Source organism: Pecten maximus, chromosome 1 (genome assembly GCF_902652985.1).
Source record: "Pecten maximus chromosome 1, xPecMax1.1, whole genome shotgun sequence".
NCBI classification, from domain to species: domain Eukaryota; kingdom Metazoa; phylum Mollusca; class Bivalvia; order Pectinida; family Pectinidae; genus Pecten; species Pecten maximus.
Window position 1 is genome coordinate 17896156 of NC_047015.1, and position 27688 is coordinate 17923843.

General features: G+C 36.0%; 2 protein-coding genes across 2 annotated transcripts in view; both read left to right on the top strand.

The window, feature by feature from the left end:
* Positions 1 to 391: 391 nt before the first annotated feature.
* On the top strand, positions 392 to 7387 carry LOC117326714 (basic salivary proline-rich protein 1-like). The gene is made up of 5 exons (XM_033883440.1): positions 392 to 831; positions 1332 to 1402; positions 2222 to 2279; positions 3735 to 4231; positions 4665 to 7387. The coding sequence occupies exons 1-5, from the start codon at positions 496 to 498 to the stop codon at positions 4768 to 4770; spliced, it is 1068 nt and encodes a 355-aa protein (XP_033739331.1). The 5' UTR covers positions 392 to 495; the 3' UTR covers positions 4771 to 7387.
* A 2695-nt stretch (positions 7388 to 10082) lies between these two features.
* Positions 10083 to 27688, top strand: part of LOC117326724 (WD repeat-containing protein 90-like) — a 41370-nt gene continuing 23764 nt past the window's right edge. Inside the window, exons 1-19 of the mRNA XM_033883450.1 lie at positions 10083 to 10237; positions 11455 to 11546; positions 11831 to 12143; positions 12272 to 12442; positions 12608 to 12731; positions 14656 to 14723; positions 15389 to 15498; positions 16973 to 17122; positions 17272 to 17325; positions 17687 to 17755; positions 17946 to 18056; positions 18271 to 18416; positions 18891 to 18948; positions 22023 to 22141; positions 22415 to 22576; positions 24712 to 24836; positions 24946 to 25062; positions 25200 to 25270; positions 25714 to 25878. Coding sequence (XP_033739341.1) covers positions 10228 to 10237; positions 11455 to 11546; positions 11831 to 12143; positions 12272 to 12442; positions 12608 to 12731; positions 14656 to 14723; positions 15389 to 15498; positions 16973 to 17122; positions 17272 to 17325; positions 17687 to 17755; positions 17946 to 18056; positions 18271 to 18416; positions 18891 to 18948; positions 22023 to 22141; positions 22415 to 22576; positions 24712 to 24836; positions 24946 to 25062; positions 25200 to 25270; positions 25714 to 25878 — 2235 coding nt within the window. The 5' untranslated portion in view covers positions 10083 to 10227. The remainder of the gene's footprint in view (positions 10238 to 11454; positions 11547 to 11830; positions 12144 to 12271; positions 12443 to 12607; positions 12732 to 14655; positions 14724 to 15388; positions 15499 to 16972; positions 17123 to 17271; positions 17326 to 17686; positions 17756 to 17945; positions 18057 to 18270; positions 18417 to 18890; positions 18949 to 22022; positions 22142 to 22414; positions 22577 to 24711; positions 24837 to 24945; positions 25063 to 25199; positions 25271 to 25713; positions 25879 to 27688) is intronic.

Genomic DNA, 27688 nt, shown 5'->3' on the forward strand with positions numbered 1-27688 from the left:
GCGCAAATGAACGTTATTTTTTTAGGATTTTCCTCATCCGAACGATGAAGGGGTCTCCGTACACAAAAAGAACATGATATGATGGAGTTAAAATACATTTCCTAACGTTTAACTTGGTCTCCGTTTATACTGTTTAGATGTACTATATATACAGAGAAATAAAATAAATTACAATACATATTTATTATATAAGTTCCCCGTGTAGTTATTGAATTATTTATAATTGTTAAGAATGTTTAGTCTGCATTAGCTGTTTGTCAACATCGATGAATAGGAACGTATACTATACACAGTGATACACGCCATCCTGAACACGCCTCTAGTATATCATTTATGGTGTTCCAGGTATGTAATCATTGCGCATGTCACAGGTGAGTCAGGTAAATACAGGTGAATTGTGGGATAGTGATTAACGGAAGTGAAAGAGCTGTTACAAAAATACAGTTCCTGATGAAGACAACATTTCGTTTTTCATAACAACTTAGACTTATAACGATGTCTAAAAGTCGCCATGACATCGATAAAGATACCGTGGTGGCCTACCACGACTTTATACAGGGCCAGATTAAAGGTGAGCTAAATGGCGTTAATCTGGGCCCTGGACGGTCCTGCTGTTTGATGGCGGGGATAGTGTTTGTACTCGGACTGGTATTTGGCATGGTCGGTATCCTAGTGGTCACTCTGAGGACTCGCCATGTTTACCTGTGGGACTGGAACGACCAATTTCTGGGGCCAGCCTTCATCGTGCTGATGTTGCTGTGTGTGGGGCTGGCCGTGTTCCTAGTGGTGGAGGGGAAACGGAGAGCCAACGCCTACAGGAGAGACCTAGTGGTAAGTATAAGTCTAGCATAGATTCCTATATATAAGGATGATTGTTAAAGTGAATTGTACCTTACCCTTAGATAGTAAACTAGTCACAGCTTATTTATACCTTATTCTTTAGTTACTATTTAGTGTGTATAACAATAAGTATATATGATGGATTGGGTGGTCGGGTCACAAATTTACAGTGGTAACACACTTGTCTTTAACCTAGGCGACCAGGGTTCGATCCCCGCGATTCCCCTATCGGACGTGAAAAGGTATGGGATCACCTGCCCGACCACGTGGGTTTTCCCTGGGTACTCTGGTTTCCTCCAACAGTAAGACCCCACGCATGCTTCCATCCGGGCCAACAAGCGTGATTAATGAAGTTCATATATTAAAACTTGTTTTGCAGTTGTTGTAAAATAAATAAAGTTTGCATTTTAGGGTTCCAGCTATTAGAGAGATCACAAGTAGAGCTGTATACAAAACAACAAGGTTGTCATTATTTGTCATGTTCTTTCTAGTTCCGGCCCATTGGTGACTATGGAGTAGCTGTTGTCCACAAAAGTAGACTGAATTATGAAGAGAAAACAAGGTACAGTATAAAATATTACACTACTGTGATAGTTAGTATGAAAACTGGCACAAAAGAATTCAATTATGTGAAATCATTACTTGAATTAATCCATTTTTAGGTCACCTGAGACAAAGTCGTGCGTCGTGAACAATTTACATTTTCAACTTCTTCTCAATTACCAAAAGGCCCAGAGAACTGATATTGGGTCTGTAGCATGATGGGATGAAGGGCTACCAAGTTTGTTCAAATGGATGACCTTGACCTTCATTCAAGGTCACAGGGATCAAATATGCTAAAATCTTTGAACGACTTCTTCTTGATAACCAATCGGCCCAGAGAACTTATATTGGGCCTGTAGCATGCTGGGATGAAGGGCTACCAAGTTTGTTTAAATGGATGACCTTGACATTCATTCAAGGTCACGGGTCAAATATGCTAAAAACTTTGAACGACTTCTTCTTGATAACCAAAAGGCCCGGAGACCTGATATTGGGCATGTAGCATGCTGGGATGAAGGGCTACCAAGTTTTTTCAAATGGATGACCTTAACCTTTGTTCAAGGTCACAGGGGGCCAAATGTGCTAAAATATATCAAAACTCAGGTGACCGTTAAGGCCCATAGGCCTCTTGTTATTTATAAAGATATCATGACTATGTTGACTCCAGCCAAACTAAGTGAGTTATGATCCTGACAAACTACTGCAGTAGCTAGATATATATATAGTTTTTCTGAGATATATCAACCCAAGTTGAGCTAAATCAACAGTTTTGAAGCCAGCCTAGTAACATCTTTATGACAAAGTTTTGTAGTTTACAGTTGTGTTTTGATATTTACAGAGATAACTTGAAGTCAGGGACAACACCACATCAGCCCATTCAGCCCAAACCTTACCAGGTGAGTTATCTCCATTCAATTTGTCAAATTGACGAAAGGGGAAGGGGTGTATAAATAGTTTGAATGAGGGTTTGCTTATTCTTCTCCCTGTAAGTATGTTTGGTATACATGCTCTGATTTGTTTTCATTTCTGTGTAGTTGATTATCTCCCCTTAGCCTCTCATTGCTGTGTAGTTTATTATCTCCCCTTAGTCTCTCATTGCGGTGTAGTTTATTATCTCCCCTTATTCTCTCATTGTTGTGTAGTTGATAATCTTCCCTTGGTCTCATTGCTGTGTAGTTGATGATCTCCCCTTAGTCTCTCATTGCTGTGTAGTTGATTATCTCCCCTTAGTCTCTCATTGTTGTGTAGTTTATTATCTCCCCTTATTCTCTCATTGTTGTGTAGTTGATAATCTTCCCTTGGTCTCATTGCTGTGTAGTTGATGATCTCCCCTTAGTCTCTCATTGCTGTGTAGTTGATTATCTCCCCTTAGTCTCTCATTGTTGTGTAGTTTATTATCTCCCCTTAGTCTCTCATTGCTGTGTAGTTTATTATCTCCCCTAAGTCTCTCATTGTTGTGTAGTTGATTATCTCCCCTTAGCCTCTCATTGTCCATTGTTGTCCCTGTGTGGGGTGCTATACATGTGTAAAAGTCTTTCACTTAAATGTAGTACGGTATGTATGGTAACTGAATTCTTATATAATTATCTGAATTGTTACAGATTTTTCTGAATTTTTATATATTTATCTGAATTTGTATAATAGCTTATGCTAGTTTTCCTGTTATATAGTTTTCCAGTTATATATTCATATTCAGACATTTTATATTCTTGTTTTGGCAGTCATTTTCGACAAAATTGCTAAAAAAATAACAAAGGAAATTAGTTTAGCAAGTATGATGTTATTAACGCTATTGAGATTGTTACCTTGAATTCAGCAATCTGAAATTATTTACAATGAAGTCTTAATTTATGCACGTTCTAATATCATAATGATAACATCTGTGTACAACAACTTCAACATCTATAAATCTTTAAACGTAATTATGATTAAAAGTATATCCAGTAGTGTTAAAAAGTATGTTCAGTAATGTTTGGAATAAACAATTCATGATTGGTAATATCACCATTCCTCAAATGATTTCTGATCGTTTATTGGTCAGTCATGACCTGACACAGATTATACAAGAAAGTATATTCATTGTGAGTGATCTTCAATGTAATATCCAAATGGTACTAAAACACTGCAAGAAATGAATTTGTGGAACTATGGAAATACAATGTACAAAGTATTCAGCATTTTTCCTATGATATATATTTACAACCCTATATTAAACAATGTACTATATTCAAAGTTGTAAGAAAACATACATTGTACTTTTAATTCTGTGCTTCTATCTACCTTTGGGTAAGAGAGATATTCACTGATCACTAATATGCTTGTCTGATTATCTCAAATTATTTTATTTACAGCCCATTACTTATGATCATGAGGGTCGTCCAAGAAAAGCTGGATATGAGAATCGAGGCTATGGAGACACTGACCCAAGAGGTCCCCCACCTCGGTATGAAGAGAGAGGTCGACATCCTGATGATCGCAGACCTCGAGGTCCTGACAGACGAGGGCCTGATGACAGGAGAGGCCCTGATGACAGACGTAGACCTCCTGGTGATCGACCAAGGGGACCCCCAGATGACCGGACTAGACCTGATCGTCCTCGTATGCCACATCCACGTCGTGGTCCCCCAGGTGGGCCTGATGATCGTCCAAGGAGACCTCCTGGTGGCCCTGATGATCGAAGAAGAGGCCCTCCAGGGGATCGGAGGAGAGGACCTCCGGGACCTGATGATAGGCGACGCCCACCAGGACCCCAAGGGGACAGATATAGAGATGATAGAAGACGAATGGAAGATGATCGACGAAGGGAGGAGAAGAGAAGGGAAGCAGAGGGTGAACCACGGCGAGAACCGTAAGTAATTTTAGTTTTTTTTTTTTTTAGTTCACTTTTCTGAGTACATTTATACTTTCATGTTCCAACATTTGAGAAAACCCATTTAGATTAATAATATTTACTAAAAAATACGATAACTTGAAAAGTACTACATTTTGGAAACTATACATTTCTATTTGGGGGGGGGGGGGGGGGGTTATTTTCTTTGATGAAACTTCCTTGCATAAAAACTTCTTTCAAATGACTTAAATCCTGTGTTGATAATGATGATTAGTTATTTGAGTTGACTTACTGCCAACGGACACGATGATGATGTCCTGTGTTATATTACTTTACAACCTGTTTTCATAATCTCTATGCGTTTGTAGTAAAATAATTCTGCTCCTAGATATAAATTACCATATTCGCAAGTTGCGAGTAATGCTGACATTCTAATTCCTATTCCCTACAGTATGCAGCAACCACCTGATGCTGATTTCAGACCTCCACGAGGGGGTGACGACACCAATCGTGTCCTGCTCAACAATGATGGTCGACATGAGGAGTCCGAGTTTTAAAGTCCCGTGTCAGCAATAAAAACAAGTTTGGACCAAAGTGATAGATTTTATTGGAAGCTGTCTGAATGGTTTAAGTCTAGTCCTGACATCATATTCAGCAAACTGTCTGCATTTTAACTTGTAGGTTCTGTGAAAAACACAGAGTGTAAAACAACTCAGAATTGTGTCATCTGTTCAAAGATTTGATTACAGTTTTATATTGTACATGTAAGAAATATCAGATCTTATAATTGTGATCGGAGCTTGATCATCATGAATAAGATATGGTTTATACATATGATATGAATTGAAATTATTGAGATGGGAGCAGCTGCAAGATGTTTATAGGATAAGAACCACCCTGTTTAGTATGACACCCTGCTGAGTATGACAATATCTACACTTGGTAATCTGTGGGGTATCTGATAACCCTGTAGTTACAAGGCCACTGTTAATTAGGGGGCAACTGATCTACAACAAGTGTCATCTATCATAGATTATATGTACACAAGACCTCAGTGAATAAGAAAATATTAGTCGAAACGTTTTTACATATATATGTAATTATTTTGAAATTTTACGAACTACAATAATTGCCAAAAAATTGAAGTTTACTTGTGGAATCTGATATACAACTATTTTACTGGAAACATTTTTAAGAAAGTTATTTCTAGCAAACTGATGACAAAGAATATCTTGTTATCGTAAACAATATTGTATGTAATAACTGATGTACACAGGCAATTGTCATGCATTTCAAAATTTAAAAAAAACCTTTTTTTAAACAATTTGAAATTTGTATTAGAATTTTAAGTATATTTTGTTAAAGAATTTTTATTTGAAACTACTACTTTTTATCAATCAACATAATACTTTATGTGTGTGAGGTCTGAGTCTTTGACCTATTGATCAATCCATGCTGGCAGACTACCAGATGAATGATACAGAATGGCTGACAGTAAACATTCCATTATTCTATTTAAAGTGTGTGATAGTGAATCTCTTAACTTGGGAGACCAGATTATAATATATAAATCATAAAAACATAGTTTTTTATTCCATCTATGTCAATCAAGAACAAGAAAACAGTTAATTTACTCAATTTATTTTATAGGTTACTCTTACCCAAGTATCAAACAATATAGGTTACTGTTACCCATGGATCCGGTAACCGGGACTGTGACAATTTTCTGTTACTATAATATAAGGATTTTACAGCTTCACCAATATTAGTTTGCTGTTTATAAGGATTTTACAGCTTCATCAATATTAGTTTGCTGTTTATAAGCTCACCTGCCTGAAGGCCCTTGACCTATATTCAAGGTCACAGGGGTCGAGTAGGCAAAAATCTTTAAACTCCTTCTCTATTACCAAGAGACCCAGAGAGTTGATATTTGGCCACTAGCATGCTTGGGTGAAGGGCTATCAGTATCGTTCAAATGAATGACCTTTACTTACATTCAAGGTCACATATGATAGAATTTTAAACAGTGATTTCTCTATAGCCAAGAGACTCTGAGACCTGATTTTAGGCCAATAGTATGCTGGAATGAAGGACAAGAAATTTCACAATTTTTGCCAATTGACATGAATAAAGCTAGTCTACTATGTTATTTGAATAAAGCAGTAATCAGCATAGTATCTGCAGAAACGACCTAAATCAACTGCAAAATTGTTGTAGAAAATAATTTGATTCATGTTATGGTTAGACATCAATAAAAAAAATCATAACTCTCTTGTTTAAATTTAAATTGCTTTTTTCTTCCTCTTCCTTTTTTCTTCTTTTTTTTTTAGTTTCGGTCATTTGGTAGATGGAACAAATTTCCTGAATGATATAAACATACTATGATATAATATATCTGTGAATTACACCCAATTCATTTGGTGGGGTTCATGATAATTTATTCGGGTGTTAATTTAATCTGGATGATACAGGTACATCATACATTCCTATAAGATGGCTGCTTCACCTAGAAACATAGACATATCCTCCTCTGTAGAAAAAGAGCGAAGGTGTAGTAATGGTAACTGGTCAGCAGGGAGAAGAGGTCAGAAAGGACCTTTTTATGTCATTAAGATTTATATCATTTATAGATCATCAAAACATGACCTCAAGGACATGAAAATAAGCATTGGTAAGTGTAGGTCATCAAAAAATAATCTTTTATGTGATTAGAATACAACATACTTGTAGGTCATCAAATTATGACCTTTACGGTCATTAAAATGTGACCTTTGTAAGCGTGGGTCATCAGAACATGACCTCTATACCTGTATGTCATCAGAATATAACATTCATGTAGGTCATCAAAACATGACCTTGAAATCATAGAACACAAACTGTATCATCATGTGGTGTTGTAAAATATCTACGTAGGTGAAGCACATTTGCCATACCATCATGTGATTTAATGGTGTATATCAATTCACTGATTCGTCTTTGATTCAAATTTAGTAAAGTATAAAAGTATGTTTCCTAGTTCTATTTTTGTACCATATTTTATTGTACATATTTGTAAATATGTGATCATTCAATCATCATACATTCAGTGCCATTGTACATCAAGATCAACATTGTATCAATAACCATTTCTTTTGTATAATCAAAGATCTTAATAAAATTTTATACTAATTAGTATATTTTGTACTGTTTTGTTCCTGTTTTTATACAGTTCGAGGCACATCACTATAGCGTTATGTACCTAATAAGTATGGCAGTGTTCATACAATGGTCCAGGGTTTGGTTTGTCTTACTAATAGTAAACAACTAGGAAACGAAAAAGTACATCTCCTGTACAAGTGATGTTATTAGGGTCATCATGTCCCCATATAGTCACCACGTCAGCCATCTTGTACTGGTTTATAATTGAAACTTTATCAGAATGTTCAGTACAATTATTATTGCAAAGTTGTAGTTTTTTCAGGTCAGTAAGAGATTGATTAACATTTCAATAATCCAAACAGAAACTTTGTCAGAATGATTACTGATGATCCTGTTAGTTATTACATATAATCCAAAATGATAACTGATGATCCTGTTAGTTATTACATATAATCCAAAATGATTACTGACGATCCTGTTATTTATTACATATAATCCAAAATGATAACTGATGATCCTGTTAGTTTTGAGATATAATCCAAAATGATTACTGATGATCCTGTTATTTATTACATGTAATCCAAAATGATTACTGACGATCTTGTTAGTTATTACATATAATCCAAAATGATAACTTGACGATCCTGTTATTTATTACATTTAATCCAAAATGATTACTGATGATCCTGTTATTTATTACATATAATCCAAAATGATTACTAACGATCTTGTTAGTTATTACATATAATCCAAAATGATAACTGACGATCCTGTTATTTATTACATATAATCCAAAATGATTACTGATGATCCTGTTATTTATTACATATAATCCAAAATGATTACTGACGATCTTGTTAGTTATGAGATATAATCCAAAATGATTACTGATGATCCTGTTATTTATTACATATAATCCAAAATGATTACTGACGATTGTGTTAGTTATGAGATATAATCCAAAATGATTACTGATGATCCTGTTAGTTATGAGATATAATCCAAAATGATTACTGACGATCTTGTTAGTTATGAGATATAATCCAAAATGATTACTGATGGTCCTGTTATTTATTACATATAATCCGAAATGATTACTGATGATCCTGTTATTTATTACATATAATCCGAAATGATTACTGACGATCCTGTTAGTTATGAGATATAATTGAAAATTATTACTGATGATCTTGTTAGTTATTACATATAATCCAAAATGATTACTGATGATCCTGTTATTTATTACATATAATCCAAAATGATTACTGACGATCTTGTTAGTTATTACATATAATCCAAAATGATTACTGACTATCCTGTTAGTTATGAGATATAATTGAAAATTATTACTGATGATCTTGTTAGTTATTACATATAATCCAAAATGATTACTGATGATCCTGTTATTTATTACATATAATCCAAAATGATTACTGATGATCCTGTTATTTATTACATATAATCCAAAATGATTACTGACGATCTTGTTATTTATTACATATAATCCAAAATGATTACTGACGATCTTGTTAGTTATTACATATAATCCGAAATGATAACTGATGCTCCTGTTAGTTTTGAGATATAATCCAAAATGATTACTGACGATTGTGTTAGTTATTACATATAATCCAAAATGATTACTGATGATCCTGTTATTTATTACATATAATCCAAAATGATTACTGACGATCCTGTTAGTTATTACATATAATCCAAAATGATTACTGACTATCCTGTTAGTTATGAGATATAATCCAAAATGATTACTGATGATCCTGTTAGTTATGAGATATAATCCAAAATGATAACTGATGATCCTGTTATTTATTACATATAATCCAAAATGATTACTGATGATCCTGTTATTTATTACATATAATCCAAAATGATTACTGACGATCCTGTTAGTTATGAGATATCATATAATCCAAAATGATTACTGACGATCCTGTTAGTTATGAGATATAATCCAAAATGATTACAAATGATCTCCTTGGTGGATATTTGTTGTCATAGTATTGATTTACAACATTACACCATGGGTACTCACCTCGTCTGTGAATACACCCAATATATAATATAAAAGATATATTTTTTATATATTGGGTGTATTGACAGATTAGGCAGCATGTATGATTACACATGGTACAGGTATTGTCTAATGATACTGGGTTTCTAACACTATATTCAAACTTTATGTATTAAATCACATCCCAGCAATTGCAGACATCCCATCTGATAAGGCCAGTGCTTAGTAATACTTTTGATCCATACAAAGCTAACAAATATTTTACTCATTTCAAGAGCCTTGATCCATTACCTACACATTTGTGTTTTGACCATTGTTATGGCTGTAGTGATATGTTGATTATCCCTGTAAATTATCTATAATCAACTTGTCCTGTGATTAAGTAGGCATTATTTATCTTTACTCAATACGTGTTGGGGACTTCACTCTTGCTTTTGTTGACGAAACATACTGGATGAGCCAGCACAATCTACTCAAGTTGTTTATAGATTTCTTCTAACATGATACGATCTTTAGGGGAAATATTGCCACAACCTTAGTACTCCATGCATAGATTTTCTGTTTCGCGTTTCAAAAGAAAAATACGAGCATGCTTGAAAAAATGAATGTGTGTTTCTTGGGATTTTGCACTCGGTAATACAATCGAATGCGCCTTTTAGCAACCGGAAGTTGATGTATTATGCGTAGAGAAAATGCGCATGCAAATCAAAACATGGCGGTAAACCCAAAAATGACACGGGAAGACGAAGCAGCATGTGGAATTTAGCAGCCTAACCATCGATTAATCTGACTTACATTGCCTTCATCACTGGAACATTATACTCAGCATTCCAGATCATTCAAAATGTCACAGTGTGAGTTTTTTATATTTAATTTTACACATGTGTTATACGTTGATTGTTGACGTGATGGAACATGCTCAGATCAGATCGCTTGTCGGTCTGCAATCCATAAAATAATTGCTATTATCAAATTCCTACACGTTAAAGAGAAATAAATTGTGATTTGAATCTAAATGATTAGTAATTGAAACGCTCATACTTCTGTATTGGTGATGTAGACTTGCATATATGGATGGCCGTATGACAGTTTCGATACTTCAAGGCGTTTAACACCCCATGGTATTTCACCAGTTCAATAAGAAATTAAGAATACATTTACTAATATTGTTAGCATACCATATACCTCACAGCTAATAGAAAAAAATAATATGATCGTATTCGTAGCCAATATAACTCGAATTCCATTATGATTATGTGTAATTGATAAGCGAATTAAAGTTATATTTAATTTCTTCATTTCAACAAAATACTATTAAAACCATACTGTACGAATGAAAAGAGAAACAACAACCAAGGTTCAGTGGGGTCGAATTTTGACTTCAGTAAAACGTTGTGTAACTGTACAACGTATATGGAACTTTACTTTGTTGATCACTAAATAGAGGACTGGTGAGCACAACACTGGTGGCCAGGTAGCTCAGTTGGCTGGAGTGTACAGAGTTCCAGAAATGAATGACATTGGCTGTATATAGCTAAGTTGATTGCAAGAACACAGGACAAATTGTCCTTACGGTACATGGATAAGAGTTTGTTTCTTACATTTGTATTTGAAATTTAAAAGAACTATGATACTGTTTCTACATTTGTATTTGAAATTTAAAAGAACTGATGTATCATATCTGTTGCCATTATATCTTAAAACAGACCGTGATGTGCATTGTAGAGCTAAATAACAATATGCATGCTATATTTCACTTAAGGGGCGACAGTTTGTGAGACTTGCTGCAGAATAAGGGACACAAAATAAAGTCTCCTGTATCTCGAGTATCTCCGGTCCTTTCCCTTCCTATACCAGTTTAATTTACTAGTTTTGTTATACCATTTCAGAGGATATAATTAAATGTGATCACATCAACAAAAAAGTTTTGTACCATAATTATAATCATTACAGTTTTGAATTGTGATTGTTTTGTGATGTTACCGATCAGTGTTCCAATGGATTGTCGAGCCGTATTACATACATGTTATTTGAAATATTTATCATGATATTAATTTTGTGTATTAAACAGTGTGGCAGCACCCATATGTGAATGTTTTCAAGCACTTCAACCTTACGTCATGGAAGAAGTCAACAAAGGAAGGAGAAGTGCTTGGAGTAATGGTATGATGATCTAATACTGAAATACACGATGTTGATAGTAATCTTGGTCTCTCTTTAAGTCTGATCCACAAGAAGCAATTTTTCAGTGAATTTGATAAACTATATTATTATGTAAAAATCGGATTTCATAAGACAAATTAATTCTGGAAAAGTCTTGCTTTGCTGGGCAAATCTATGCTGAAATAGTGTATAGGAAATCTATATATTCATATCAATACCAAAACAAGTCTTGACTCTTGAATGGATATTTTTAGCTCATTTTTTTATGATTTTTTTTTCAACAGGACAAAGCATTGAAATGCACAGTCTACAAGGTGACGGGTTCAATCCCTGCAGGGAATTATATCCAGCTCCCAAAGGCCCAGACCCAATCCCTGGGTTTAACAGGGCGATACCTGTACCTCCTGTTCAAGCCAGTCCCCACCAAATACTTTGTTGTGCACATTGACCTTGCTACGCAGGATAATCTGATTGTGAGGGTGTCATTCTCTAACCTGTTTAAGGAGTTTAAGTCTACTTCCACATGGCTACAGTTTCCATTTCTTTGTAATGCTTCCAAAGGATCTGTTCATGCATTTGCTGCTGTAGGGGGAAAAGGTAAGACTAGACAGAAGTAAAGTTAGAAGATAAAAATATTATTAGTGATCTAAATCTATTAAAAACATCAACATGAGAAAAATATGTTTCACATACTGTATATGTAAAATGAATGGTTTGGTTTGCAGATCATAGCGGCCCTGCACCCCATGCCACACGATGGACAGTTTTGTGTTTAGACTTCAACTATATCCTGTCCATGTACCTCAACAGAAAATTCTCCTACATGAAGACAATAAGACTTTGTGCCAATATGGTGGTCAAGAATATATTCACAAGTGACACCTTGTATGATCCAGGTAATACAGACCAATGTCGGGTCTTTATTTTAAAAAATACACAGTTTCAAATGCTCCTACTGTTTGGTATATTGTAAGTTATGCTAATAGATTAATAAATTAACTGTTATGCTGACTTTATCAGTGAAGTTTGATCATTATAAACTGTAACTGAAATTTTGACAGGTGTAACCCTTGACCAAGCCAAGAAGGCAGGACTAATAGACCAGGGAGTGTCACCAATGCCTAGAGAGATGGCCTTTCCAGTCCTAAAGGGAGATCACTGGCATGACCACTACGATCTCATCAGGTACCATACCAGTAACATTATCATAATGTTCTCATCAGGTACCATACCTGTAACATTATCATAATGTTCTCATCAGGTACCATACCTGTAACATCGTAATGTTCTCATCAGGTACAATACCTGTAACATTATCATAATGTTCTCATCAGGTACCATACCTGTAACATTATCGTAATGTTCTCATCAGGTACCATACCTGTAACATTATCGTAATGTTCTCATCAGGTACCATACCTGTAACATCGTAATGTTCTCATCAGGTACCATACCAATAACATTATCATAATGTTCTCATCAGGTACCATACCTGTAACATCGTCATGTTCTCATCAGGTACCATACCTGTAACATTATCATGTTCTCATCAGGTACCATACCAATAACATTATCGTAATGTTCTCATCAGGTACCATACCTGTAACATTATCGTAATGTTCTCATCAGGTACCATACCTGTAACATTATCGTAATGTTCTCATCAGGTACCATACCTGTAACATCGTAATGTTCTCATCAGGTACCATACCAATAACATTATCATAATGTTCTCATCAGGTACCATACCTGTAACATCGTCATGTTCTCATCAGGTACCATACCTGTAACATTATCATGTTCTCATCAGGTACCATACCAATAACATTATCGTAATGTTCTCATCAGGTACCATACCTGTAACATTATCGTAATGTTCTCATCAGGTACCATACCAATAACATTATCGTAATGTTCTCATCAGGTACCATACCTGTAACATCGTAATGTTCTCATCAGGTACCATACCTGTAACATCGTAATGTTCTCATCAGGCACCATACCTGTAACATTGTAATGTTCACATCAGGCACCATACCAGTAACATTGTAATGTTCTCATCAGGTACCATACCAATAACATTGTAATGTTCACATCAGGTACCATACCAGTAACATTGTAATGTTCACATCAGGTACCATACCAGTAACATTGTAATGTTCACATCAGGTACCATACCAGTAACATTGTAATGTTCACATCAGGTACCATACCAGTAACATTGTAATGTTCACATCAGGTACCATACCAGTATTATTATCGTATTGTTAATGAATCAGTTACTGGAGATGTTGATCAGTTTACAGTGTTTTCAGACATTTTACATGATGATAGCAATATTATGATACTAACATATGATGTTCTACTGCCTCAGGAAGAAAATAAGGGTCATCGGGGCCAAGGGGTTAAGGGGTTCTGACACTTTATCACTAGCCCTCCACCTCTGGGTTGCGGGTTCGAAACCCATGTGGGGCAGTTGCCAGGTACTGACTGTAGGTTGGAGTAGGTTAGATGCTCCGGCTTTCCTCCACCTCCAAAACCAGGCACATCCTTAAATGACCCTGGCTGTTAATAGGATGTTAAACATAATAAACCAAATGCCTCAAGAAAAAAAATAGTGTGACAGTATGATAGTATCCTTACAGAAGCAACGGCATTTGTTAAACTGGTTAAGTTGATGTGAATCTACATTGCTCACAGAAGGAATGTAGTGCATTGTATTTAGGTCAATGACTTTCATCTTTAGGTCAAATGTTAAGTAGGATTGTATTAAAATATTAATCTATTAACTCCAATATACTCTGTATATATTGTAATACCACAAGGTCACTGACCTTTTCCTCTAGGTCAAAAGTTGAATAAATCCCAAGCAATGAAGCATATGGAAAAGGCCTAAAAATAGTACATCTTTACTAAGTTTATATAGACCAGGAGGCTTGACTTTGATAGTCTTTCCTTGAAAATATTTACTCATAAAGAGCAATCTACCATAAATTTAAGTAGTAATGCACATAGATATTTCCTCTTAAAGTTAATTAAGTTCCTACATTGTAACAGCTACCAGTAATCCTACAGTGATCTATAAACATTTCCATGTCATTTTGTACAGGTTTCCTTCTGATGGTGGTAAGAAGCCATTTGACTCCATGCAGTATAGCAGTCCTGGTAAAAATACAAGTTAGTAAAATTATTAAAACAGTCTTCTTGAATATTTTGTGTGTGTATGTTTTAGGGACTACTCGGCCTGAATGTTTTTGTGTGTTTTTAAAGGCTACTTAGCCTTTTCCAGTAAAACATATATTCCACTTGAGGACTCCAAGAACTCTTTGCATGACACGAGAATATGTCTTATTATTTGATATTGTTTTAATAACCATTCTTTCATTGGGGCCGCCCTTAAATGACCTTAGCTGTTGATAGGGGTAAACAATACAAAACCAAACCAATATTCTTTCATTGCTTCTTGTTTAAAAGCCTGGACTGCTCTGGTAGGGTGAAAATTTCACTGGAATAATCCTAAGCATATTTAATATGCCTTTAATGATGAAGATATTAGCGACTTGTAGATTTATTTTGTGGTTCATGACCTAGGACTAGCACCTTATGTATAAAATTGTACAATCTAGGTTTTTTTTTTTCTTGTTCAATTAAAGAATTAGGTTTTCTGGTAATTTTCAATTTCTGTCCAAGGTGTTTGTTTCCTGTTATATTCTCCATGATCACCCCAGTTTGAGCTGCACTTTTCATTATCAGCTATTCAACATAATTTTGACTTTTAGTATACAATGTTATAACATGTGATTGTCTTTTAGTAAGTACACTTATTGATTTTGGTTTTTCAGACAGTCATCGTACAGGAAGTCCAAAAAGAGTTTCCACACGGTCAGTTGATGTTAGTAAATGTGTCTCTGACAGAGTCGCAATGATCCACAAACTCACAGAACCCAAACAGGTGAATATCATATGTACTAGCCACGAGTGAAACAATGTATGTAAGAAACTTATTTTGGAATAATTCATATTTAGGTGCTGTGGAACAGCCACGTATAGCGATCATCCCCTAATTTTGATAGAACAAATTTATTTGGAACTCTTGGGGGATCAAAATGTCGCTTATTTCTATGATAAATCCTGATGAGTTCAGGAGGGGACCAGAAATGATTTTTCCCCAAATAAAACTAACAGCATACTAGACAATCCATCTCCTTCCGCAAAGTATTTGTTTGTAATCTAGTAATATGATTCACGCTTTTAAATGTTTGAAGACATCTGTTTAAGATAAATACATTAGATAGAAAAGAAATTTAAAATCACACACAATGGCCTGCTTTATCCCTGAGTATTCTAAACTATTTTCTGTACAAATTATTATGCTTGCTGCCTGATTAGTGCGAGGGGAGATAACTCGTACACACTTTAGTTGATGCGACATTGCAAGCTCACCTCAAGCTCTTGGGTAGATAAAAATGGCCCTTAAGGAATACTATTTTTAGTCTCAGATTTTCCAATTGGGAATCGATGAATGAAATCTACCATTGTTTCTACATTTGATACTTAAAGTGAAAGTAGGATATTTCTGATTGGTTCTGGTGTCATTTCCAAGAAATAGGCCTATGAAAATGGCCGTACTGGTTGAAGTGATTATGAGGCGAAACCAAACGTTAGCTTGTTTCCGCAAAAGAGAAAGAGGTTGCATGGTTTAAATCAGTTGACAGTGAAATGCTTGTACAATGTATGTAACATGAACGAGCAATTCAACAAGTCACCAGAACTGATAAGGTATGCCCATTCATCGGTAACATATCAAATTTCTGAAACAAGTTTCTTCTGACGAAAGTTTTCAAATATCTAATCATGATACAGATCAATTAATATATTGAGAGGAAAAAAACCCAGTAAATTGAGTACAATTTAAAAATTTAGAAACCAAAATGTATTGGGAGAGTAATTTACGGGAATCTTATATGTAGAAAAAGGTGATGTTGTTTATCAAGAAGCATGACAGACATCACGGATAAATCAATCTAAGAATTAAACTTAATCATAGTGTGCCAATCCCAGTTAGTTTTAAAAATAATTGTTCACCATCCAGTAGAACAATCGTCTTTTTAAAGTAAACAAGATTCCTTAAAATGACAGAATAATCATCAAACATCCAGGAATGCCATTTTATATTTATATACTACAGTACTTGTTTTTCTCCTTAATTTCGATCCCTCATGCACAGCAGATTTATTGTTAGGAGGTACACTTGTTTCTTGTGTCTTTGGAGTCTTCATTGAATGGTAGATTCTTATTCAAATGATTATAAATTATCTTCATTTAATGCCAACATTCGTTGAAGCCATACACTCTAAGTTCTATGTAATAAACGTTACAATATTCAGTACTTTCATCAGTCCTGTAACATCTACACTTGTATATAGAAAGTGAAGCGCCGTCAGGTCACGTCACAGTTACCAACAGTAGGAGTGGACGATATGACAGTTACAACCGACACCCAAGGAGAGGTACACGTGTTTGCACACCCAGAGGATGAAATATTGGTCCACCAGGAGGGTCAGTCAAATGAACAGGTATGTTCCATTAACATTTCTTACTTCAGTATTTGTAGCGGTCGGTAAGTGTGTAAAACCAGTATATTACTATATATAGTACATTAATATCTGTCAATTCCATGGCCAGTATTTTTACATCTACTGACACATACTATTCTCACACATAGGTTTCAAAACTATCTGTACCTGCAAGTCTGGGGCCAAGAAAGGTAGCGAGCAAGGTAAGTACCTTATTGTTTGCACATTTTTAGATATTTAAACAAAATAACAAAGAAGGATGAGGCTTTGTCTCATCGTGGTGGAGGGACTGAAGTTAGTCTAAAGTGTTACTTAACTGTTGCTAATGGAGTCTGTGTCGACATCCACATCAGCATGAAGAAATGGTGTATAGTACTACACCAACCAAATGGTGTATAGATAGATCACATGATTGACAGGTCCAACCAAATGGTGTATAGATAGATCACAAGTCCAACCATGACTTGAAATTCTACTGTATCATATAAGAGTTGTGTAATTCAACAGAATGCATTTGATGCCCATGTAAGGTATTTACAGTATAAATTTGTGATAACCTTTCAGAGCCTGGAGCCAGATCCCATTATGAAGCTGAAAAGGATTGTAGGATTTGGTGGAGCTTCTTTTAGAGATGTAAGTCTCAACTTTTTAAATCATTTTTGGAACAGGCATTATTTGATTTATTTTAACAATCAAATGAAATGTATATATATATTAAGTTTACAATATATTGAGATGGAAGATAACGTAACACCAAAACTTACTGATGTTTAGAAAGGAAGTAGTACCTGGATAATAGAGTGTTGTTATTGTTGTGTTACAGGTACTGTGGTCAGTCGATGCAGCTAATGTAGTCTATCCGTGTCATGCTGTAGTCATTGCTATGAAGATAAGTAACGGTCACCAACGTTTCTTCATTGGCCACACTGATAAGGTGAGAGTTCAGTTGTCTTCACATTCCACTCTAAAATAAAGAAATCTAAAAATGTATCTTACTTAAAACATGAAATTATGGTGTTCTAGAATGTTCATTTTGTGTTTCCAGACACCTTCAGATACCTATGGAAACTTGACTTCTGTATTATGAGTTGTAAGAATCTCATGTACATATTTAATGACATTTCTGAAATTATGTTTTGTGTAAATAGGTATCGTGTATCAGCTTGACGGGTAACTCCGCCTTGCTGGCCTCTGGACAGACAGGGCCTCTCAGTGCTGTCCGTATCTGGAAGTTTCAGACAGGAGAATGTCTTGCTATGTGTAAAACACATGTTCATTCCCTCCATTGCCTGAGGTAAATATGAGAAACAACTTTTTTCTCGCATACTTCACAGGGTAATCCAAGCGTTGCTAGGGGTGACGAAGACAGCCATCTCAAAGCAGTTCACAAATTAGTATCTTGTTCTAGGATACAACACAGTGCCCATCCTGGTAGTTGAACTAGTGATCGTTTGCTCACGTAGCTCTGCACCCTATCACTAGACCACCTTGCCTCCAATAGTGAAATAGTGGCTTGTTTTGTTTCAGATTTACAGAGCCATATTATTTGAAGTATATTTGATTGGTACACTCTGTGTTTACCTTACCACATCTAAAGATAAACATACTTTGTATAGTCACTCATTAGGTACTGTTAATACACTACCTGCTCTGCAGTATGTACTATTTTACATATGAGACAATAGAGAGAACTGTTTACCTTTGTTGTGCCATTTGTTTCAGCTTTAATTTTGTACTCAGGTCTAACACAAACTCAATATTGTTTCAGCTTCTCTCACAAAGGGAATGTGCTTTGTGGTGTAGGCAAAGATGGACATGGTAAAAATGTAAGTAGTTTGGAAATAGCTTTTTGTTCTTAGTCATTGCTAGAGCAGTGATACAAACTTCCTATGGTGTAACCAAACTATAAGATCTGTAATGGTACTTGGTATAGAGAACACACTCGGTAAAGAACTGTTATATGGTACTTGGTATAGAGAACACACTCGGTAAAGAACTGTTATATGGTACGTGGTATAGAGAACACACTCGGTAAAGAACTGTAATATGGTACTTGGTATAGAGAACACACTCAGTAAAGAACTGTTATATGGTACGTGGTATAGAGAACACACTCGGTAAAGAACTGTTATATGGTACTTGGTATAGAGAACACACTCGATAAAGAACTGTTATATGGTACGTGGTATAGAGAACACACTCGATAAAGAACTGTTATATGGTACTTGGTATAGAGAACACACTCGGTAAAGAACTGTAATATGGTACTTGGTATAGAGAACACACTCGGTAAAGAACTGTAATATGGTACATGGTATAGAGAACATACTCGATAAAGAACTGTTATATGGTACATGGTATAGAGAACACACTCGGTAAAGAACTGTTATATGGTACTTGGTATAGAGAACACACTCGGTAAAGAACTGTTATATGGTACTTGGTATAGAGAACACACTCGGTAAAGAACTGTAATATGGTACATGGTATAGAGAACATACTCGATAAAGAACTGTTATATGGTACATGGTATAGAGAACACACTCGGTAAAGAACTGTTATATGGTAATTGGTATAGAGAACACACTCGGTAAAGAACTGTTATATGGTACGTGGTATAGAGAACACACTCGGTAAAGAACTGTTATATGGTACGTGGTATAGAGAACACACTCGGTAAAGAACTGTAATATGGTACTTGGTATAGAGAACACACTCGATAAAGAACTGTTATATGGTACATGGTATAGAGAACACACTCGGTAAAGAACTGTTATATGGTACTTGGTATAGAGAACACACTCGGTAAAGAACTGTTATATGGTACTTGGTATAGAGAACACACTCGATAAAGAACTGTTATATGGTACATGGTATAGAGAACACACTCGATAAAGAACTGTTATATGGTACTTGGTATAGAGAACACACTCGGTAAAGAACTGTTATATGGTACTTGGTATAGAGAACACACTCAGTAAAGAACTGTTATATGGTACTTGGTATAGAGAACACACTCAGTAAAGAACTGTTATATGGTACTTGGTATAGAGAACACACTCAGTAAAGAACTGTTATATGGTACATGGTATAGAGAACATACTCGGTAAAGAACTGTTATATGGTACTTGGTATAGAGAACACACTCAGTAAAGAACTGTTATATGGTACTTGGTATAGAGAACACACTCAGTAAAGAACTGTTATATGGTACTTGGTATAGAGAACACACTCGGTAAAGAACTGTTATATGGTACGTGGTATAGAGAACACACTCGGTAAAGAACTGTTATATGGTATGTGGTATAGAGAACACACTCGGTAAAGAACTGTAATATGGTACTTGGTATAGAGAACACACTCGATAAAGAACTGTTATATGGTACATGGTATGGAGAACACACTCGGTAAAGAACTGTTATATGGTACTTGGTATAGAGAACACACTCGATAAAGAACTGTTATATGGTACGTGGTATAGAGAACACACTCGGTAAAGAACTGTAATATGGTACTTGGTATAGAGAACACACTCGGTAAAGAACTGTTATATGGTACATGGTATAGAGAACACACTCGGTAAAGAACTGTTATATGGTACTTGGTATAGAGAACACACTCGGTAAAGAACTGTTATATGGTACGTGGTATAGAGAACACACTCGGTAAAGAACTGTTATATGGTACTTGGTATAGAGAACACACTCGGTAAAGAACTGTTATATGGTACGTGGTATAGAGAACACACTCGGTAAAGAACTGTAATATGGTACTTGGTATAGAGAACACACTCGGTAAAGAACTGTAATATGGTACATGGTATAGAGAACACACTCGGTAAAGAACTGTTATATGGTACTTGGTATAGAGAACACACTCAGTAAAGAACTGTTATATGGTACTTGGTATAGAGAACACACTCAGTAAAGAACTGTTATATGGTACTTGGTATAGAGAACACACTCAGTAAAGAACTGTTATATGGTACATGGTATAGAGAACATACTCGGTAAAGAACTGTTATATGGTACTTGGTATAGAGAACACACTCAGTAAAGAACTGTTATATGGTACTTGGTATAGAGAACACACTCAGTAAAGAACTGTTATATGGTACTTGGTATAGAGAACACACTCGGTAAAGAACTGTTATATGGTACGTGGTATAGAGAACACACTCGGTAAAGAACTGTTATATGGTATGTGGTATAGAGAACACACTCGGTAAAGAACTGTAATATGGTACTTGGTATAGAGAACACACTCGATAAAGAACTGTTATATGGTACATGGTATGGAGAACACACTCGGTAAAGAACTGTTATATGGTACTTGGTATAGAGAACACACTCGATAAAGAACTGTTATATGGTACGTGGTATAGAGAACACACTCGGTAAAGAACTGTAATATGGTACTTGGTATAGAGAACACACTCGGTAAAGAACTGTTATATGGTACATGGTATAGAGAACACACTCGGTAAAGAACTGTTATATGGTACTTGGTATAGAGAACACACTCGGTAAAGAACTGTTATATGGTACGTGGTATAGAGAACACACTCGGTAAAGAACTGTTATATGGTACTTGGTATAGAGAACACACTCGGTAAAGAACTGTTATATGGTACGTGGTATAGAGAACACACTCGGTAAAGAACTGTAATATGGTACTTGGTATAGAGAACACACTCGGTAAAGAACTGTAATATGGTACATGGTATAGAGAACACACTCGGTAAAGAACTGTTATATGGTACGTGGTATAGAGAACACACTCGGTAAAGAACTGTAATATGGTACATGGTATAGAGAACACACTCGGTAAAGAATTGTTATATGGTACTTGGTATAGAGAACACACTCGGTAAAGAACTGTCAAATGGTCTCTGTTACAGATGGTTGTTATCTGGGACACATCCAAAGTGACCAAGTCACGAGAAGTGTCGGTGATGGCCAAGGCACACACAGATGTGGAAATAATACGCATGAAAGTGGCCGCCTTTGATGATACCAGGTATTGTATATATGACAGTGTAAACTATTATTATTTGTTGGAACCAAATCTGTTGCTGTAAAACATTAATCAATGACCAACCATGCCAATTGAAGGGTGTGGGGTGTGTGTGTGTGTGTGGCGGGGGGGGGGGGGGGGGGGGGGGGGGGGGGGGGTCACTAATATGACTCCTCTCCAAATGACATATTCAGGGGGTCACCATGACTTCATAGTGAGAAGGTCTTCTATTATTCCTAAATGAAGATTACAAATTTGAATCAATAAATATTGAAGGATGGTATCTTGTGGACGTGACAATATTCGGCTGTGGAGGGTCAAAGATGGTCATCTGAGGTCAGCTCCGGTCAATCTGGGGGAACATCACACAGTCGAGTTTACAGATGTGTGCTTTGAAGCAGGATACCATGCTGACAAGGATCCTACAGACAGACTAGTGTGAGTATTCAGTCATTACATCTACACTTCTTACCAGTGTGAATACCATAAAGTAGGAATTGGTGTGAATACCATAAAATAGGAATTGGTGTGAATACCATAAAGTAGGAATTGGTGTGAATACCATAAAGTAGGAGTTGGTGTGAATACCATAAAATAGGAATTGGTGTGAATACCATAAAGTATGAATTGGTGTGAATACCATAAAGTATGAATTGGTGTGAATACCATAAAGTAGGAGTTGGTGTGAATACCATAAAGTAGGAATTGGTGTGAATACCATAAAGTAGAAATTGGTGTGAATACCATAAAGTAGGAATTGGTGTGAATACCATAAAGTAGGAATTGGTGTGAATACCATAAAGTAGGAATTGGTGTGAATACCATAAAATAGGAGTTGGTGTGAATACCATAAAACAGGAATTGGTGTGAATACCATAAAGTAGGAATTGGTGTGAATACCATAAAGTAGGAGTTGGTGTGAATACCTTAAAACAGGAATTGGTGTGAATACCATAAAGTAGGAGTTGGTGTGAATACCATAAAGTAGGAATTGGTGTGAATACCATAAAGTAGAAATTGGTGTGAATACCATAAAGTAGGAATTGGTGTGAATACCATAAAACAGGAATTGGTGTGAATACCATAAAGTAGGAATTGGTGTGAATACCATAAAACAGGAATTGGTGTGAATACCATAAAGTAGTAATTGGTGTGAATACCATAAAGTAGGAATTGGTGTGAATACCATAAAGTAGGAATTGGTGTGAATACCATAAAACAGGAATTGGTGTGAATACCATAAAGTAGTAATTGGTGTGAATACCATAAAACAGGAATTGGTGTGAATACCATAAAGTAGGAATTGGTGTGAATACCATAAAGTAGGAATTGGTGTGAATACCATAAAGTAGGAATTGGTGTGAATACCATAAAGTAGAAATTGGTGTGAATACCATAAAGTAGGAATTGGTGTGAATACCATAAAACAGGAATTGGTGTGAATACCATAAAGTAGTAATTGGTGTGAATACCATAAAGTAGGAATTGGTGTGAATACCATAAAGTAGGAGTTGGTGTGAATACCATAAAATAGGAATTGGTGTGAATACCATAAAGTATGAATTGGTGTGAATACCATAAAGTATGAATTGGTGTGAATACCATAAAGTAGGAGTTGGTGTGAATACCATAAAGTAGGAATTGGTGTGAATACCATAAAGTAGGAATTGGTGTGAATACCATAAAACAGGAATTGGTGTGAATACCATAAAGTAGTAATTGGTGTGAATACCATAAAGTAGGAATTGGTGTGAATACCATAAAGTAGGAATTGGTGTGAATACCATAAAACAGGAATTGGTGTGAATACCATAAAGTAGTAATTGGTGTGAATACCATAAAACAGGAATTGGTGTGAATACCATAAAGTAGGAATTGGTGTGAATACCATAAAGTAGGAATTGGTGTGAATACCATAAAGTAGGAATTGGTGTGAATACCATAAAGTAGAAATTGGTGTGAATACCATAAAGTAGGAATTGGTGTGAATACCATAAAACAGGAATTGGTGTGAATACCATAAAGTAGTAATTGGTGTGAATACCATAAAACAGGAATTGGTGTGAATACCATAAAGTAGGAATTGGTGTGAATACCATAAAGTAGGAATTGGTGTGAATACCATAAAGTAGGAATTGGTGTGAATACCATAAAACAGGAATTGGTGTGAATACCATAAAGTAGTAATTGGTGTGAATACCATAAAGTAGGAATTGGTGTGAATAACATAAAGTAGGAATTGGTGTGAATACCATAAAACAGGAATTGGTGTGAATACCATAAAGTAGGAGTTGGTGTGAATACCATAAAGTAGGAATTGGTGTGAATACCATAAAGTAGGAATTGGTGTGAATACCATAAAGTAGGAGTTGGTGTGAATACCATAAAATAGGAATTGGTGTGAATACCATAAAGTAGGAATTGGTGTGAATACCATAAAGTAGGAGTTGGTGCGAATACCATAAAATAAAAAGGAGAAATAAAGTGAAATATAAATGTAACATCTCTATATTATACCATCAGTGGACTTTGTCGCATACAATATTTTATTGTATGTATAATTACTTTTACAGGTATGCCTGCAGCAGATCTGGTCACATATTTGAGATAGAGCTTCAGAAAGTATCGATACAGAATGTCCGTCGACTACTACCAACAGACACCAAGCCAGTGAAAGAGAAGCAGACTTTCAGATCAAGTAAGATTCTTATTTACTAATCTGTCGTACAGTAATAAAGTATATCGGAGAGACTTTGTCATTACAGTTGGACTGTTGTATTTATTAATTCTGTGAAATCTGTTGTCAGGTTCAGGTATTGGGATCAACTGTATGACAGTGAATGAGACATTTTGTGTGACGGGATCTGACGATGGATTCCTTCGTCTATGGCCACTAGACTTTGCCCACGTTTACCTTGAAGCTGGTAAAAACGATCTGTTTTACAATTTTCTTTCTGTCATTGAATCCCTACAAAGATAAAATTATCTGGTGTTAAATCTAGCATACAGGTGTGTAGTAATATTTCAGTAACCATAAAATATGTGTGGTTTTGTGATACAGAACATGAAGGACCAGTGACAGCTATAGACCTCACATCTGATGGACTCAAGATATTGGCAGGAACCGCAATGGTAGGTCACTACTGATTCATTGTTAGCTCACCGTGAGCTAAAGCTGTACCCCGGCGTCCACGTCCGCGTCCCACCCAAGATTTTAAAGTTTTTGGAAAGCTTGCAAGTCCAAAAGTATACAGCTGACACCCTTCAAATTTGGTTTATACATCCATAGGAGGTCTATGAGTGATGTTATGGCAAAGTTATGGTTAAAGTTTTTGGTTTTAAATCTAAAGCCATATGCCTCATACAGCTACAAATCGATTTATGCATTCATTGAGGACTATATGTGATATAACTGCAAAATACATACATAAAAAATGAGTACATCATGTGATTGCTGCTGCCGATGAGCTTCGCAATCATTGATTACACTTGGTTTTTTTAAAATTTGACTTGAGATTTAGTGCCACTCATTGTTTCTAATTGATGTAGTATTGTGTGTGTTGTCATGGTTACAGGGCACCCTGGGGACACTGGACATCTCCACTCGGGCATACACTACAGTGATGAGGTCACACACAGCACGTATTGCTGATGTGGCAGTGGACCCATACAGAAAACACATGGCCACTGTGTCTGAGGATCACTCCATCCGTGTGTGGGACTCCGAGACTCTACAACAGGTATGTCCAGATAGGGTTTAAAATCTTAATCTTACAATCTATTTTTAGGTCACCTGAGACAAAGTCTCAAGTGACCTATTCTAATCGCCTTATGTCAGTCGTCGTCTGTCGTGCGTCTGTAAACAATTAACATTTTCAACTTCTTCTCCAAAACCCCTAAACCAAATTCAATGAAATTTGGCTGGAAGCTTCTATGGCTAAAGGTCAACCAAAATTGTGAATTATACGGTCTCCACCCCCGAGGGGCCTGAGGGGCGGGGCTAAAATGGGTCAAATTGACTAAAACTTCAAAAATCTTCTTCTCTACTCTCAGATATGGTGGAATCAAACACTCTTCAAAGATGGAATGGTCTTAAGGTGCTTTACCAACATTGTGAATTTCATGACCCAGGGGTCTCATGTTTGCCCCTGGGGAGGGGATAAACTTTACTATAGTTTACATATTGGACATCACATTTTTGACTCTAATTTGTTTGATTTCGATTGGAATTCATTCTAACATGGTTAACATTATCACCATCGGATGACAGTTTGATGGCATGCACATGTTGGCCCTGACTTAACCCCGGGGCTGATTGGTGGGGCAAAAAAGGGTCAATTAAATTAACTGAAATATTTCAAATCTCAGGTGACCGTTAAAGCCCATGGGCCTCTTGTCATTGTAGAAATTTCTATGGATATGTAAATTTAGACTTTGCTCCAGCAATGTTACTTTTTAGGTTAAATGAGATAGGAGTCCAGTATATTACACTAGTAATGTTGTGTTTACAGCTGTTTGACTTCAATACTCCAGAGTCCAGTGTATTACACTAGTAATGTTGTGTTTACAGCTGTTTGACTTCAGTACTCCAGAGTCCAGCCTATTACACTAGTAATGTTGTGTTTACAGCTGTTTGACTTCAGTACTCCAGAGTCCAGCGTATTACACTAGTAATGTTGTGTTTACAGCTGTTTGACTTCAGTACTCCAGAGTCCAGTGTATTACACTAGTAATGTTGTGTTGACAGCTGTTTGACTTCAGTGCTCCAGAGTCCAGCGTATTACACTAGTAATGTTGTGTTTACAGCTGTTTGACTTCAGTACTCCAGAGTCCAGTGTATTACACTAGTAATGTTGTGTTTACAGCTGTTTGACTTCAGTACTCCAGAGTCCAGTGTATTACACTAGTAATGTTGTGTTTACAGCTGTTTGACTTCAGTACTCCAGAGTCCATTGTATTACACTAGTAATGTTGTGTTTACAGCTGTTTGACTTCAGTACTCCAGAGTCCAGCGTATTACACTAGTAATGTTGTGTTTACAGCTGTTTGACTTCAGTACTCCAGAGTCCAGCGTATTACACTAGTAATGTTGTGTTTACAGCTGTTTGACTTCAGTGCTCCAGAGTTCAGTATATTACAATAGTAATGTTGTGTTTACAGCTGTTTGACTTCAGTACTCCAGAGTCCAGCCTATTACACTAGTAATGTTGTGTTTACAGCTGTTTGACTTCAGTACTCCAGAGTCCAGCGTATTACACTAGTAATGTTGTGTTTACAGCTGTTTGACTTCAGTACTCCAGAGTCCAGTGTATTACACTAGTAATGTTGTGTTGACAGCTGTTTGACTTCAGTGCTCCAGAGTCCAGCGTATTACACTAGTAATGTTGTGTTTACAGCTGTTTGACTTCAGTACTCCAGAGTCCAGTGTATTACACTAGTAATGTTGTGTTTACAGCTGTTTGACTTCAGTACTCCAGAGTCCAGTGTATTACACTAGTAATGTTGTGTTTACAGCTGTTTGACTTCAGTACTCCAGAGTCCATTGTATTA

Excerpts from the sequence above, each read along its gene's own strand:
- LOC117326714 (XM_033883440.1), top strand. The coding sequence starts at position 496 with ATGTCTAAAAGTCGCCATGACATCGATAAAGATACCGTGGTGGCCTAC. Across the intron at positions 832-1,331 it reads CCTACAGGAGAGACCTAGTG|TTCCGGCCCATTGGTGACTA; the intron begins GTAAGTATAAGT and ends TGTTCTTTCTAG. Across the intron at positions 1,403-2,221 it reads AATTATGAAGAGAAAACAAG|AGATAACTTGAAGTCAGGGA; the intron begins GTACAGTATAAA and ends TGATATTTACAG.